Genomic DNA, 16,644 nt, shown 5'->3' with positions numbered 1-16,644 from the left:
AAATCCAAGTCGATCTGCGCCCAATACTTCGGCGAAGAGACCGAACTCGTAGCAATATTGTGGGCGGAGGATACCCATAATCCTATTTTGAGAACGTCCCAAAGGTTGCTCCAATATTGGGAATCAATCACCGAGTAGTACAACAATCTCAAACCGGCGGGAGTGCCGACGCGTAAGCCTGATCATCTCAAATCCCACTTCGCACGCGTCCAAAAGGACACAAAAATTTGGAAGGGCTTCTACAATACTTGCAAGGACAATTTGGGCAGCGGTATGAGCGACGACCAAATCATCGAACAAGCATAGGCGATGTACGAGGCGAATCACAGAAAGAGATTCGGCTACATCAAAGCTTGGAAAATCTTGCACGAGTGTGAAAGGTTCTCGTCGCAAGCCGCAGATGTCCACTCCGCGAAAAAGTTGAAGGGCTCCGATGGCAAGCAACCACCACTTCTTCGGAGTCGAGGATCACGACGAGGCCCCAAGGCCAAAAAGCAGCGAAGCGAGACAAGGGCAAGGGGAAGAAGGGGAAAGAGTCTTTGGGAAAGTCGTCGTACTCCGAAGCCCTGGAGAAGGTCGCCGAAAGCATGAAGGAGCATGCCCTCCAAACGAGCCACATTGCCGAAGCCAAAAAAATGCAAGCCGAGTTGAAACGGGATGAGTTCGATTTGAAGCTCCTCAACACGGATACTACGAACATGACGGATGCACAATTGGCATTGCACAACCACATGGTCCAAGAAGTGCTCAAGCGTCGAAGAATTATTTAGATTAGGGTTTTAATTTATGTAATTTTTTCCTTTTTAGTTTCAATTATGTCATTTTTATTTTTATTGCAATGTTTGAATTTGAATTTTAATAAAAAAATTGAAATTTTGAAATTAAAGTGTAGAATTGAGAATTTTGCGGAAATGAAGATTTAAGACACAAGCTAAAACACAAGGGCTGTAGAGTGTTGTGCCTCAGGTGAGGATCACCATCTAAGACACAAGGGCACCGCCTTCGACCCGAGGCGCCATGGATACACGGCGTCGACACAACCCGTGTCTCCAGCGCGCAACCCCTTCCTTCAATCCGTGTCGACCCGGTGCGCCGCTGCCGCGCTGTGGTTGCTCTAATGCTACTGAATTTTGATCATTCGAATTGTATACATGTATAATAATTTAATTTTCGAGATTCGGGTTCGTCTACGAAAAAAATATTACTTCTATTTATAATAATAAATTTATACAACTCAACTTATATTTAAAGTGAGACTCATGTTCCACTAATAATTTTATTAAGTAGTTTATTAAGATTCGTAACTTGTGTACTGTGGTAAATTTTTATGTGGAATGAGAGAATATTATATTTATAATAAATTTAAATTAAAAATGGTGGTAAAATTAAAATTGGGGTTATTTTTTAAGGGTTAATTGCATATAAATTACTAATCTTTCAACAAATTCTCATTTTGGATACGAACTTTAAAATCTTTATTAAAATTACTCAACTATTAATTTCTTCTCATTTTGCATATTTATCCATTTTTCAGCATCATGACATTGCATAAATATATTCACTTGGCATGACATAAATATGACCGTGTAAAAATTGAACTGACGTTATAATGTATAATTGGATAAAAACGACGTTATTTTAGGATCAAAGTTTAACCAAAAAATAAATAAATATACAAAATAAGAAAAAATTAATAATTAAATAATTTTAATAAAAAAATTTGTTAAAAGTTCGGGTCAATGGAGGATTGCTGCTGTCAATTGGTACAATTATTAATCATATTTGATTTGATTTGATGGGTGTGTTTGTGAGAGTGTGGTGGCGGTGATAGGGAGAGAGAGAGGAAAAGAGAGAAAAAAGGGTGTGGCCCACAGCACGTCATTGGAAGCACCGCGTCGCCAGCAAGAGTTTTCCAAACTCCAGCTCACAAAAAATCCTAAATCCCCTCTCTTCCTCTCATTTCAAAACCACTTCCCCCTCTTTTCCATTTATTCCTTCATCTCAAAAATCCACACACACACACACACACACTCTCTCTCTCTTCCCTCGCACAACTAACTACACGCGATCCAGATCGGGAACAACCACACCGAATCCATCCATGGCGCCGCGAGAGGAGAATGTCTACATGGCCAAGCTGGCCGAGCAGGCCGAGCGCTACGAGGAAATGGTGGAGTACATGGAGAAAGTGTCCACGTCGCTCGAGGACAAGGAGGAGCTCACCGTGGAGGAGCGCAACCTGCTCTCCGTAGCCTACAAGAACGTCATCGGCGCGCGCCGGGCGTCGTGGCGGATCATCTCCTCGATCGAGCAGAAGGAGGAGTCCCGGGGCAATGAGGACCACGTCACCACCATCAAGGAGTACAGATCTAAGATCGAGGCCGAGCTCTCCAAAATCTGCGAAGGAATCCTCAAGCTGCTCGACGATCGCCTCATTCCGTCCGCCGGCACCGGGGATTCCAAGGTTTTCTACCTCAAGATGAAAGGTGATTACCATAGGTATCTGGCTGAGTTTAAGACTGCTGCTGAGAGGAAAGAGGCTGCTGAGAGCACTCTCAACGCTTACAAGGCTGCTCAGGTTTGGTTCTCTATTTCCTTGTATTATTATTCTTCGCATTTTTAATTTCTTTACCGCATATTTGTGAATGCTTTAATTGCCTAGATCAGATGCAGAGTTGCTACTGTATGTGACGTAACTGATTTCTACATTTCCGCATATAGTTGACTTTATTGTCCTCTTATGTTAATTGTGGCTTAGTCTCCAATGCAATAAATTAAAAAAAATGAAAGAATACACTGATGCAGGCCTGGACTGTAACCGCTAATTGTTACAATGTTGATTAACTAAGCTTAGAATGTCTAATTGGTAGTATTATTCTTTACGAAAAACATAGCCACTGCAGAAGATGTATGCTTCCATTTCTTGTTATTCTGATTAAAAAAACGTAACATCTTAGTTGTTGATGAGGATGGAATGGGTATAGGGAGTTAAAGAGCTGTTAGCATCGTAGCTGACTGACCTCTATGTGACACGAACAAATGCTTATTTTCTCTGCAATAATTTGGATATGACAAAACTGTGAAGTATAGTTTGAATTGGAAAACTTCAATTCACTAAGGCATTGAGCCCCCTATTAATAATGCAAGAATATAAGTTGAACAAGAGCAGGATTATCTTATAATAGAGGTTAGAGCTTCCAATACCTCAATTCCTCATATTGAGGTGATGAGCCACTAGGTGATATTTTTAAAAATGAAGTGAAGAACTAGTGCCAAACAGCCATGGTTACTCTCACCTCACAGGGTCATCACAAATTAGTGACATCAAGTTGGCATGGTCTGGTGAATGTTATAGCGCATATCTAAATTCTTAATTCCTGTATTCCACTATCGTATTCATGGACAATGCACTAAAATCATCAGTTCAGCTGATTGTAATTTACAATGCTGGCTATGCTGCTCTTTTCATTGTACTTTTGTTTGTACATCACAATTTATCTTTCGGTAACTAACTAGCATGTTAGAAATCTACTTTAAGAAACATGGCACTGTAATTGAGATATTATTGGGTTTTTAGGACTAATTAACAAATAACAACGCTCTGTACGTGTGGCGAGCTTGATTGTCTGATAATTATTAGTTGTTCATCGCGTACCACCTATAGTTGCATGTCTTGAACCTTGATCAAGTGACACGAGCAAGACTGAATTCTGACAAGAAGTTAGTGAAGAATTGTTTGTTGATTAGAGTTGACTTAAAAATTTCAAATATAAATTAACATAAATTCTCGTGGTTGTATATTTATGTGGATTGTAACATATTATATTCATTGAGTAAACATCTCATTGACAAATATTAAGTGCAAAACGTGACAAATTGCTTCAGTAATTCTATTTGTGGAAGTTCCAATATAGGAAAATTTTTATTTCATTTGAACTTCTCAAGTGAGACTATAATCCCAAACTTTCTCGTAGCTAGGAAATATCGGACCTTGGTTCATGAACTCTTGGATGTCCTATGTTTCAACCAGACAACTTCTGTCCTCTTCTTAATGCTCTGTTTTTTCTGCGTAAAGAGTTTCTAATACAATAAACTAGCCTGGGCAGGAACACATCTAAGGTGCTTTAAGAATTAAGATGATACATTGTGTTTTTATCTTGTTTTGTCTTGATAGATTTTCTCCCAAATCTTTTGTAATTATTGTTATCAAATGTGCTTGTCGACATCGTTTTGGCATTAGTTCAATTGTATTGACTGTTCTTATTAGTGAAACAGTAGATTGATACGGTAATGTCAATTATTTATATTTTCCCTTATTCTTAAGAGATCCATTATATGTTTTTGTAGTATTCATTTATCAGAGAGAGATGATAATTAATACGGGATATACTCTCCTAAGTTCTTTCTTATGATATATTCTTTTTGCAGGACATAGCTAACACAGAGCTCGCCCCTACACATCCAATTCGATTGGGATTGGCCCTGAACTTCTCTGTTTTCTACTATGAGATCTTGAACTCTCCTGACCGTGCATGTAACCTTGCCAAACAGGTACAAATTTGAACATATATCAGCTTATTTTCTGACATTTATGTCATATAGTGATTTGTCCTTGATACTGTAATTACCTTCTGTGATGAGCCTATGCATTCATAGATACATACGTATATGTATACGCATATTCATGTTCAGTTGTATGACTGTCCAGGCTTTCGATGAGGCCATTGCTGAGTTGGATACCCTTGGCGAGGAGTCCTACAAAGATAGCACTTTGATCATGCAACTTCTTCGAGACAACCTCACCTTGTGGACCTCTGACATGCAGGTATTGTTTCCTCTCAATTAGTCAATCAACAATCATACTGTTATCTATGTCCAATAGTTCTGATGAAGTATTAATAAAATGCCGTACAGATACAAACCGTTGTTTGATTTAATCAAGTTTACAAACTTCGTAACTCTTGATATACTCGTGGGCATTACAAAGAAGGCGAAAACCTAGCACATTATGCACATCATTTGAAACTAAACAAGTTTTATTTCCTACTACTATTTGCCAAATTTCCTGTAGCTAAAAAATGGTGTTGGATGCAGGATGATGGGGCCGATGATATCAAAGAAGCTCCTAAACCTGAAGAAGCAGCAGCTCAACAGTGAGGATGAGCCTTCACTTTGATTTTTCTTCCTTTGATCTCTCTTTTAAGCCTGGCATTTTTTCGGGTCTCGTTTAGGTCTTGATGTTTGTTGTTACTGAATTGTGCCGTTGGTTCAAACGCCCTGTCATGCAGCCCTCTAACTAATTATGCTGAGTTCTTTCTTTCGACTTTTTACCAAATACTTCTCAGTAATTATATTTCGCAGGAGGCTGCATCCAAATAATCCATTTGGGTTCTTTCTTGCAAAAAATAATGTTCGTCTTGTGATGTTTCATTGGCATAAGTGAAATAAAACATGAGATCCTAAATGTTAACATTTGCATTTACGAGAGCTTTGCCGATGTTTATTCATAAAACATGGCGAGAGTTTCAATTTCTCAGCTCTCAGATTTAACCTGAAAATCAAGACATGGTCGCCCCGTGCCCACATATATATTAGTGGTGGTTCCATGTAAACTAGTAATTCAAATATAAAGGTGTTTCTGGAGCACAGGAGAGATAGAAAGAGGGTGGGTGAAACTGATTCAGTTTTCATACACAATTGCTCTATCGAAAATAAATTCCTCACTCCACAGGTCATTGCTGGCTGCCTTTATGAGTTTCCAAGCAAAAATCATAATCCATCACTACTCACCACTGCTGCCCAAGGAGTCGAGTCCTCCTTCGTTTGCAACACTCCCCCGACCACCTAGCCACTTCTCGAAATCCATAACCTCATTACCATCTTCTTGGAAAAGGTGCAAACTCGGAGCTTCCCCCCTTTGAGGACAACAAATGTGGCACATGTATAACTAACTAGAGGATTACATCATTATAATTGATCTAAACTAAGTCCATCAACACCTCAACACCTATGCATGGCCTTTTGGATATAGTTCAGATCGAAGGATTACATCATTATAATTAATGTAAACTAAGTCCCACAACAAAAATTGTCACTATTACTAGCTCAGAACAGAAACTATTGAAAATCATAACAAATAGAGAACTGACAGTCCAACTCTTCATTTCCATATTCCATCAAACATACAATAACTGAAGTTTGTAACAAATCTTCCTACCAAAATGCATATAATAAAGCGCATGCATACACATCAAAAGCTTTCTCAAATATCAAAATATAAATCTTTCCTTTCATATTTTAAATCCTCAATGCAGCAACTCAAGCACATATATAAGGCCGTCCATAGATATTCAAGCATATTTCAATGTTTATCCTGCATGAACGGAGAGTAGACCTCCTAAAATAGTCTTTTACTGTTTCAAATGACCATACCGTATAGGTAGCTCGTGATATGACTTGGATGTTAAAGCATCAGACAATATCTAATAGATAGAACAGTATCTAAAAGATAGAAACTTTAGCACACCTACTTATTGAAGCATATTTGCTGCTTCAGAAAACATAAGGATTTAGTCATAATTTGCTAAATCTACGGCAGATTCTCACTCCATCTGGCTCCTAGTTTTAGTAGAAAACAGACTAAGTCGTACGGATAAAATGTCAGGAATTGAAATAAATGCAATTTAATCCATCACATTAGAGAGGCTTCCAAGCACAACAAAATCATTTAAATTAGAGCATCACGTTTCAAATCCATATCCAAACAATCACCACAAGATTTACTGCAATGGATTTCAAATCTGTGATCTATCCATAAATCCTCCAGTGTTAATGCAACTTAAGAAAATCATGATAATATTCTGATGTCATTTGTAAAACTATTTACTTCCCATCATCAGAGTAAATTAACTTGCCATGATTTTCAACTCTCGCTCTCGCACACACAAATGTGTTTATACTTCATTATGCAGAAAATGGAAGTTCCACTAAGCTCTATGCATATATTTGAATTTATTAAGCACAACCAACTTATTGTTAGGAAACGAGTGAACGTGTAATTCATGTAAGCGTTGACCATGGAATGGTGTTTCATAATTGTTCTTACTAATGTGTTCAATTCTAATATCAGAGTTCATAAACAAGAGTTATAAAACTCTTTGCATTACCTACGACACGTGGACAACCCAAGTCAATAATTTCCTAAATTTCACAAGTTCATTGAACTCTAGCAATGCTATTACAGATTGATTGCAATATCTGAAGAAATAATTCTGCAAATCCTAAACAAATAGTAATAGAAACTAGGTATGGTCCCAAACTTTCCATGGCACAAAACTATATTCAAATGAAGACGAAGCAAACACTTCTGTTATGTTCCCCTATGTATATTCATATATAAACTAGGAAAGATTCAAAATTCAAAACCTAAAACTATAAAAATCAAAAAAACAAAGTGCACAACTAATAAAATGGAAAGGGAAATTTTGAAATTGGAATTCCCACGAGTCCAAAATTCTACAAACATGTAAACTGGGAAAGACGAAGAGATCTTAACTTCCTTTGCCTTCATCGTTCATGTAAAGAACAGACAAGAATAACTTTTTCCACTGTAAATACAACAATTTCTTACTATCATACCCCAAAACCATGTACATATACAGTATTACTACTATCAAAATCTAAACAAGAAGAGACTGTAGAAACCCTAAATCACTTACCTTTTTTCTTACATTTAGAGATTTGAATTCCTTCACATCCCCTTCCACCTAGGGCTTGGAACGGGCAGAGTTGGAGATAATGGCAGCTGCGGCAGCCCCAATTGGCCGGTCGGCGAAAACAGCGTGCCGTAGGGAGACTTCGGAGAAGGAATGCACCCAAATGGCAGCGGCGACAATGGCAGCGCCGGAAATGGAGACAGAGAAGCGAAAGACGTCGGGAAAGGCGGCTGCTGCGGGGGTGGAAGCGTCGATTGCTGCGGCGGTGCAGTGGCGTTCCACTGCGGTGGAGCAGTAGACGAAGAGTAGGAGCTCTGCAGAAAACGCATGTAGGCAGAGACCGGCGACTCCGCCGCCGGTGGCGGCGCCCGCGGACCGTCGCTTTGGGGAATTAGGGCATCAGGGCGCGGAGCTGAATTCCAAAGAGACGAAGCCGAAGCGGCGGAAGCCGAGTTCTGGAGGAACCGCATGTAGGCGGAAATCGGCGACTCCGCCGCCGGGTGGACGGATGGCAACGGCGGCAAAGGCGTGAATGGCTGCTGCTGAGCGCCGCTGTTTTGGGGGCCAATCTGAGGGGGGCGATTGACGATTTGGGAGAGGGGCGGGGGGCGAATCCTCTGCAGGCGCGAGCTAGGGGGCCTAGTCTGAGGCGCCGGCGGCCCAGGCGCTGAGAACCGCTCGTGTGCCGGAGACCCGGTGAGCTTCTGAACGACGTCGCGGAAGTCGTTTTTGTTGATGTTGTAGACCGGCGGCTGCTGCGATTGGGGCTGCGCCTGGCTCGAATTAGGGTCCAGAATCGAAATACCGGCGGCGGAAGACGACAACGAGGCCGCCGCCGCAGGAGCGACGGCGGGAGGCAGAAGGAGAGGCTTCCGAATGGGCTTAGAAATTTTGTGCGAATTCCTGCTTACATGTTTGAGATACACATCTCTAGTGCTGCTGGAGCTGCTTCCACTATTACTGTAAGATGCGGAAGAAGCTGAATCATCAGCACCGCCACCAACAAATCCTTTATCCATATCTTCACAGCATAAACACTCAACTCTTTCTCTCTCTAGAATTTTCTCACTCCACACACACTCTCTCTCTACCTACGCAAGAATTTGTGGTGATTCTCTCTCGCTCTATCCCTAAATGCGAAATTAATATCGCAACGGGAAAGAATAAAGCGGTACAATTACACAGAGTTTTGGGTGGGGATCTTTTGTGTGAATTTGGGAATTAGGTTTAGTGATTGCTGGCTTTTTCGGGAACGGGCGATTGGTGCAGTGCGGGTTTGTACCGCGCGCTGTGTGGGAGGTGCGTCGACTTTATCATGAGTGGCTTTGGGGTGGGTCCCATCTACATTTAACGTTTTGTTTTTCGGTTTGACTGAGGTTACTTTTAATGGCACAATCCTACAACTATATTCTTTTCCATTTTCGATAAATAGAAAAAAAGGCCTTTTGTATTTCTTAATTTAATTCCCTCCTTTTTAAATGTAGGAGTAGTAATTTACAGAGAGCGCCAACTTTAAAATAGCTGTGTAGAGTGCGCGAAAATCAAACTAATTCCATCACTCCTTAAACAAAAAAAACTTTTTATTTTGGATTCGGTTTAAGATATTTAAAATTATAATTAGATTTTTTTTTTGAGGTAAAGATACGGCATTGTATTAACTCAAATCCCAACAAACCAACTCCAGGAGCCAAACCGGGAAATTGGACTCCCAAATAATCACATCATTACAAGAAATTACAGCATGAGCTAAAGAGTGAGCAACAACATTTGCTTCACGTCTAACATGGCGGAAATCAACCACACAAGCTTCCCGTGCAAAAGAGAACGCAACACGCAGGTCGTCACAAAGAGTCTCCGAGCTAACCTGTTCATCATGAGCCACATGCACAGCTAGGAGTGAGTCCGAGTAAACCATGATCGGCCCTAAGTCCAGTTGAAGGCAGTGACCAATACCCAGCAGCATGGCCTGCAGCTCTCCCATCAGCGTCGTAGCAGTTGCGCTGATCCTCTGAGCCACCGCCACCACCAACTCTCCTTTCCAATTTCGCACCACCATCCCTGCACCTCCGAAGCGACCTCCCTCAGCTCTCGCCACATCCACATCCACATCCAACCTAAGGAAGGTTTTTTTGGGTGGAATCCATCTCTTGTCACCCTCACAAGGAAGAAGTATCTCTTCATTTCCCCAAACCCTCCGCGCCTCGATAAAGTTTGAGAGCAAAACACCGCAACTGTCCACCATCCACTTTCTCTTCACCTCTGCCCTCATGCTTAATATCGCACAACCTTCTCCAAATCCACCATAAGCAAACACCAAAAAGATCTAGCTCGGTCTCGCCAACTTCGTCCGCCAAACGAGAAAAAATCTCTCGAAAAGAAAGATGAGAACTAACCGAAAGAATCCCCCACCATCTGCTTTGTTTCCAGAAAAACCTCACCTCTTTACAGAAAATCAAGCAGTGAGTAGAAGTCCCCCAATCCGCCTTGCACCAATAACAGATCCCCCGGGTTGGAATATGATGTGCTCGAAGATTCATGTCCGTTGCAATCCAGTCGTTAAACGGCTTCCAAAGGAAGATTTTTATTTTAGGCGGTATCACTACAACAAAATCAGGCTGTGAGGATGCTTATATTGGGACTATTAGATGATAAGTGTCCTATTACTAATATAATGGGACTCTCAACTAAAAATGTCTTTGTATAAGACATCCCATTAAAAATAAACACCAAAGACTACAATCCACATCACGCTACCTTGAACTTGTAGTTTATAAGTTATGTAAATAGGAAATAAAAAAAGTCCAAAAATGGAACCCCCAAATCCAAACCTACTCAAACCTAAAAACACTCCGGCCCCCAAATCTGATTATACCGTCGATTAGAATGAGGGATCCCTCATTCTGCCCTAATCTTGCCTCCGCCAGCCGCCGCGGTCGACCCTGCATCAAGTGACACTACACTGCTCCCATGCCCGGCGACGAAGACGGACAAAGCCCCTGCTCCGGCTTCCACTCCACCCACCGTCGCGCCGGCGTCTCTCTCTTGCGTTAGGTTTTAGATCTCTCTTTCACACGTTCTCTATGTCTCTCTCTTTTTCACACAATTTCTATGTGTCTTCCTCTCTTTTGGATCTAATTTCTCTCTCTCCAAAGTTGCAGTTAAATTGTATTCGAAGCAAAGAGCTAGCAGTCACCGCTCGCCTCGCTGAAAGGTTTTAATTTTTTCATTAACTTTGATTTTAATTGCTTTTTTGATAAGGTGAGTTATGAAATAGGAGCTCTAATATTCGAGTGTGATAGCATATAAATCCTGATTTGAGATTCAATCTCTCACTCTACCACAATAATGGTGAGGAAGTTCAAGTTCCTCTAGAAAAGCTGCTTCCAGATCTCGACCTAGCTAGCTCATCAGGAATCTCATGATGATTTGGAATAATAATTTTAGTTCGTGTGTCTTTGGAATTTCATATTTATTTATTCATGTTTGGTGACTTGTTTTATTTCAGTAACTTCTTGCATCGACAAAGGTAACTTCTAAATTTAATTGAAATCTCGTTTGTTAACCCCATATCATTGGAATGTCGTTTGTTACACTTATAAATTTCTTTAATTTTTTTTTCTCTAACATTTAGATTTGTATGGATTGAGCAGTCATCTTCTAAGGATACCACCAAGTCTCATATATGAAAGTAGTCCAATTAATTACTATTATTGCTATGACATTGATATCAATGATATTAGTTGTTCCATTCTCTTGGAAAGGGATTCTGCACTAGTGGTTCTGCACAAGTCCAGCAGCTAATTCTGGTCAGTATGTGATTCGATTTTAGGAGCTCCAATTCTGGTATTGTGCCTGCAGCTGAGGTAATTCACAGCAGAACTCGCACACTCGTTTTATTTAAATAGTGAATTTTCTTAATCACATTTCTGCTTTTGTAGGTGCAAGAGTTAAATGTAGCTCGTTCCTTGACTCTGTATGAGAGAGCAGTAGCTGTTGCCCTGGCTGTTTCACTTGATAATGACTACTTCTCTAGACACGGAGGCTGGTAAGATATTGGTTTTCCATATTCCTCTAGACATTCACTATCATGCTTTAGTGAAGAAAGTGCAGCTTTAGTCTAGCAGGGGTGCTTATTAGGGGATTTTCGCCTAAAATGGTTTATTTTTACTTCTCTTTCAGCTCATTCATATTTCTTTCTCTGACTTTTATTGGGTTAACTCTTTGAATTAAGTTTTAAACGAATGATAAATTTATTGTGATCATGAAGCCTCTTCATGATCACTGCATCAATTGAGGGGAGCACATGACCAAGAGTAGACAAATGCCAAGAAAGATGGGGGAAGAAGAGCTTCCACCTACACTACAATTGAAGGATTCTGCAGCAGACCGATCTTCAAAATAGAAGCAAGGAAGGGAATTCAACAGCAAGCCTTTATCACCTCTAGTAAGTTTTAGTGATGTTCATCATTCTATCTTACGCATTTAGGTAGTTATATCTATGAAGGTTTGTAGTCTGCATAGTAGAAGTATCTAATTTATGGTACACTAAAACAAAATGGGTATATAAATTTGTGGTTATACTTTTGGATCTATGACTTATGCACTTTGTGGGGTTAACTTTTTCACAATCTAGCACCTCAGTGCTCCTAGAACTTCTAGAGAAACTGAAGAATACTACACTTCCATTGTATCCGCAGGTGACTGAAGTACGAGTCTTTTTTGCTCAAATTTCAATGCTAGTCATGCATATATGTGAATTCTGTATATATGATAGGGTGAATCCACTTGAAAATAGCAAATTCATTTAGTATTAGGTGATAGCTGTAGTTTTGTGTGTTATGAAACAAGATCCTCAATAGATTTTTTAGGTTGCATTACTTACGCTCTGATGGTTTTGTATTTCAACAAGGTACTGATGGTCGATGGCAACGGACTGCTTCATCCTCGAGGCAAGTCATTTTTTCATCCTCGAGGCACTGATTTCTCTTGAGATTGAATAATCTGCAATACCTCTGCTTTGGTGGTGCTATTCTTTTCGGTTATATATAGACTTGACAGAGTAATAGTGTGTTTTATATAGTTGTCCTTATTGAATAATCTGCAATACCTCTGCCTTGGTGGTGCTATTCTTTCCAATTATAGACTTCACAGAGTTATAGTCTGCTTTATGTAGTTGTCCTTATTTTCTACTTCCTCATGCAATTAGTTACTAATTTTCACTTTGAGAGATGCTTATTTTTATCTTAGGAGTTACTAAACATTTTCAATTCGTCAGCCTCTTCTAAATTTTAGATTATAGCTGCTAAATGATTTTATTGTTGAGAGAATGTCAATCCTTCAACATCAGAATGTTCATGGCTGATATAGCTCTTCCTTTGTAATTATTTAGTCATAACCCGGCTCCTATTAACTAGTTTTCTGTCTTGGTGATAATAATAATAATGTTAGGAGCTCTTAAATCTAAGGGATTTTATAGTTATGTTACTCTGCTCTTTATTGACTCAATACATTTTTCAGACTTTGTATTGGCTTGTCATCTAGGTGTTTTAATAATCTCATACTTGCATTTCTTTGTGTGGTGGCTCTGGTTTTTTTTTTTCTGTCAACTGTCAGAGTTGAGGGGTATTTCTAAAAATTTCTGGAATGTAGTCATAGCTTTTCACTTTCTTATATACCACAAGATGCCTACATGTATCATAGTTCATATTTCCTTTGCTTCATGTTGGTCTAAATATGTCAAAATTAATGGCTGAATGCTAAAACGATGGATCCTTGTTATTGGTGCAGACTTATCTTCAATCTCTGTAGACTTAACTTATATTTGTATATTTTTTTTCTTATGCAGAGCAGGGGAAAGATTTAGAAGAGATTTTTTAGTCAAAAGATTTAAAGAGCTTTCTAGTCAATTACAGGTGCACCCTATTTCTCATATATATTTAGGTGAAATATTCTCAATTATGTACACTTGCTACCTTATCTGTCATGTTTATATATTGGGGTTCAATCTGAATACATCAAAGAAAAACCGAGTGATCCAACTGCTATTTGTTTGAATATATATTTTTGCATTTCATTGACCAGGTTTAGATCTACAAGATTTCTTTGTTATTCCTAGAAACACATGCTTACTAAGTTCAATTTTCACTCTTATTCAATTATTTAGTATCCTGTTGGAATAACTACAATTCTAATGGGGTTTTCTCTTGCAAATTTTAGGTGAAAGCTAATGACGATTTGGATTGATGAGAAGCTGAATAGCTAGTGGAGCCTAGAGGTCCCATTGTTAAACAGTTGGTACCAAAGAGAACATATTCCAAAACAGTTGATATAATATACACTATGTAATAAGTTTTTTTACTCATGATTGAGTTCCTTCACCAGAATATTCCTTGGTGATGTCTGAAATTTCAGATTTGAAATAAAGCATTGTTATATTGGGATTAATCTCATATTTGTTGGATTATTGTTACGTAGAATATCGCGGATATTAGGAAATAATAGTTAATTTAGTTATAACATTAATTTCATATTATAATTGTATTTTAAAAGCCTCCTAGCATCCTAAAATAAGAGACTCCAATTATCCCAAATAGGACGGTAAAAAATGTCCTATTATGCATTTTTTGGCAAACTTTGAATAGGACACTCCTGAGCATCCTAAGCGTCCCAGAATAGGACATGCGCATGCGTCCTATTATACCTATTGTGACTAGCACAAATAGGACTCATTTTGGGAAAGTCCCATACAAGGGAAAGTCCTATTATATTGCGTAATAGGACACTTATGAGAGTCCTAATATGGGATTTTTGTTGTAGTGTATATTCCTCCCCCACGCCAAACTCCAGAAGCCCTTATCCACCGTAGACGTCGAGTGAGGATCCGGGGTGTAAAAACCGACACCATAAAAATACCCCGACTTGACATTATATATGCCCTTCTCATCAAACCGCCAAAACCTTGAATCATTCTCAACAAAGAAATATCAATGGATACAATAGATTCTGCTTCATGAGCGAGGAAGGAGTTATAAACTTTTTACTCAATTATAATTAGATTTTCATTAGTGATTTTTCTATAATCTGAAGTTTCGTTTGTTTAATTAGCGTCTTATATTGCGGACATACTTATAAATATACTTCTAGTTATTTTTGTTTTTATATTACACTTAGAATAATATTCTATGTGAACATATATATTTTAAATTGATGACATGGCAATTTTATATAGCGGTAAATATCAATACAATCCATTACATTTTAAATTTAAATGAAGTTTTTTTTTTCTTATAATAAAAATCGGTTCAATATGTAAAAGGGAAAAAAAGGAAAGATATGAAATATTTCAATTCATGAAAAGATAATAATTGAAACAAAATTAAAAGCATATCAAAATTCTAAAATAAACCCTGAGAACTAAACAAATTTCCATAATTTGTCAAGACTCGCCTAAAAAAATCCATAGGAAATGACAAGTTTCTAGAAATTTAGTAAATTCCTTAAGAAGGTAATAAAATTATAGCAAACTAAACTAAATTTCTTGAGGAGCTAGCACTATCGGAACTAGCAAAATCCTACATGATATATTATCGAAAAATACAGAATATAGGAGCGACCCAATCATTAATAAAAGTCCATAGGCTGGGCCCTAACTCGTTTGTTACATGGGCCCACTGGGCCTGGATTTTGTCTAGGATTACACGAGTCACGTTTGAGTTGTTAATATGATTTTTTTTTCCTTTTATATATATAAATAAAATGAAATCAAGATGTTAGTAATAATGGGTTTGTAAGACTATAAACGTTAGAGTGTTTTTTTTTTTTTGTACCTCTTCAAATAAGTGAAAAAGTAATTTAGGAAGAAATGGGACACAAAAAGCTCAAGCGTGTGGGATGATACGACTCGGATCCAACTCAAATTCGACTCAACCCTCGATCCATGATCTTAATTCGACTTAAACCTGATCCAAAGCTTAATTCATTATTTGTGTAGATCAAGTTAGACTAAACCTGATTGATACACAACTCAAATCCTAATCCAATCTCATGTTTGAGTCAGATGAGAACTGACTTCAGACCAAATTCGACCTGTGCATCGTGCACTCTAGCTCATATGCGGCTTAAAATGGAATTCAAGAGCTGCTTTACTAGAGTGTAAAGTTCAATTGGCGAATAAAATTATGAACTATTTTGAAATTACAATTTTAACGTGACATTTGAAATGTGGTGAATTTCAATTTTTGCAATCCTTCATCCTATTTTTTCGATCGCTAGAGTGATGAGTTTAAGCTTACGTGGATTAGTAAATACGGCGTAATTTTTGTGATGTATGAACGACGTCATTTCGTACAATTTCAATTAAAAAATTTCCTAAATTATAAAGGTATCACGTATAAGGCTGGTAATCGGTCCGATTCGATTTTAACTGAACCGATTTTTCTGTTAAGCGGAATCAAATCAGTGCGATTCCACTAACTGATAACTGAACCGATTGATTAACCAATTAACCGAATCAACAGTTAACCGGTGTTAGCTGCAAATAACCGATTTGTTTAATTTTTTTTAAAAAAAATGCGTTTACATTACTACTCAAGGTATTTGAACCTGTGCCCTTAAGAAAAAATGTGTAAAGTCTTTTCCACTCCACTAACTTAACATTTATGTTTACATAGAACAGAAAATTATTTGATAGAAATTTGTAATTATTTTCGATTACTTTGTTTTAATTTTATTTTTTAAAATATAATATAATATTTTAATTATTAATTCGGTTAATCGGTCTTAACCTACCAGTTGCCGGTTAAACCGATTAATCAAATTTAGAGAATTCGATAACCCGCCCGGTGAAAATCGGTTATCGGTTAACCGATTAATCAAAAATTCAGTTCAGTTACGATTATAACTTATTAATCGAACCCGTTTTATCACCCCT

The 16,644-nt window shown here is 38.3% G+C and overlaps 2 protein-coding genes and 2 long non-coding RNA genes across 7 annotated transcripts; 3 read left to right on the top strand and 1 right to left on the bottom strand.

The window, feature by feature from the left end:
• The first annotated feature begins 1,746 nt into the window (after positions 1–1,746).
• On the top strand, positions 1,747–5,470 carry LOC131010912 (14-3-3 protein 2). The gene is made up of 4 exons (XM_057938620.1): positions 1,747–2,578; positions 4,429–4,551; positions 4,709–4,825; positions 5,095–5,470. The coding sequence occupies exons 1-4, from the start codon at positions 2,102–2,104 to the stop codon at positions 5,155–5,157; spliced, it is 780 nt and encodes a 259-aa protein (XP_057794603.1). The 5' UTR covers positions 1,747–2,101; the 3' UTR covers positions 5,158–5,470.
• A 2,002-nt stretch (positions 5,471–7,472) lies between these two features.
• On the bottom strand, positions 7,473–8,734 carry LOC131010899 (VQ motif-containing protein 9-like). The gene has a single exon (XM_057938602.1). It carries the CDS (start codon positions 8,732–8,734, stop codon positions 7,751–7,753), a length of 984 nt encoding a protein of 327 aa, XP_057794585.1. The 3' UTR covers positions 7,473–7,750.
• A 1,770-nt stretch (positions 8,735–10,504) lies between these two features.
• LOC131010926 (uncharacterized) lies at positions 10,505–12,650 on the top strand. 4 transcript variants are annotated; one of them, XR_009096699.1, is made up of 6 exons: positions 10,505–10,766; positions 10,874–10,926; positions 11,221–11,578; positions 11,654–11,760; positions 11,983–12,159; positions 12,625–12,650. It is a non-coding gene; the product is annotated as an uncharacterized LOC131010926 (long non-coding RNA). The 4 variants fall into 4 exon arrangements; XR_009096698.1 differs by having other exon boundaries at positions 10,868–10,926; XR_009096701.1 differs by having other exon boundaries at positions 10,509–10,766; positions 11,477–11,578.
• Positions 12,651–13,558: 908 nt separating this feature from the next.
• On the top strand, positions 13,559–14,159 carry LOC131010928 (uncharacterized). The gene is made up of 2 exons (XR_009096703.1): positions 13,559–13,627; positions 13,932–14,159. It is a non-coding gene; the product is annotated as an uncharacterized LOC131010928 (long non-coding RNA).
• Positions 14,160–16,644: the final 2,485 nt, after the last annotated feature.

Source organism: Salvia miltiorrhiza, chromosome 2, assembly GCF_028751815.1.
Source record: "Salvia miltiorrhiza cultivar Shanhuang (shh) chromosome 2, IMPLAD_Smil_shh, whole genome shotgun sequence".
NCBI classification, from domain to species: Eukaryota; Viridiplantae; Streptophyta; class Magnoliopsida; order Lamiales; family Lamiaceae; genus Salvia; species Salvia miltiorrhiza.
This window is presented reverse-complemented; position numbering and strand designations above follow the sequence as displayed.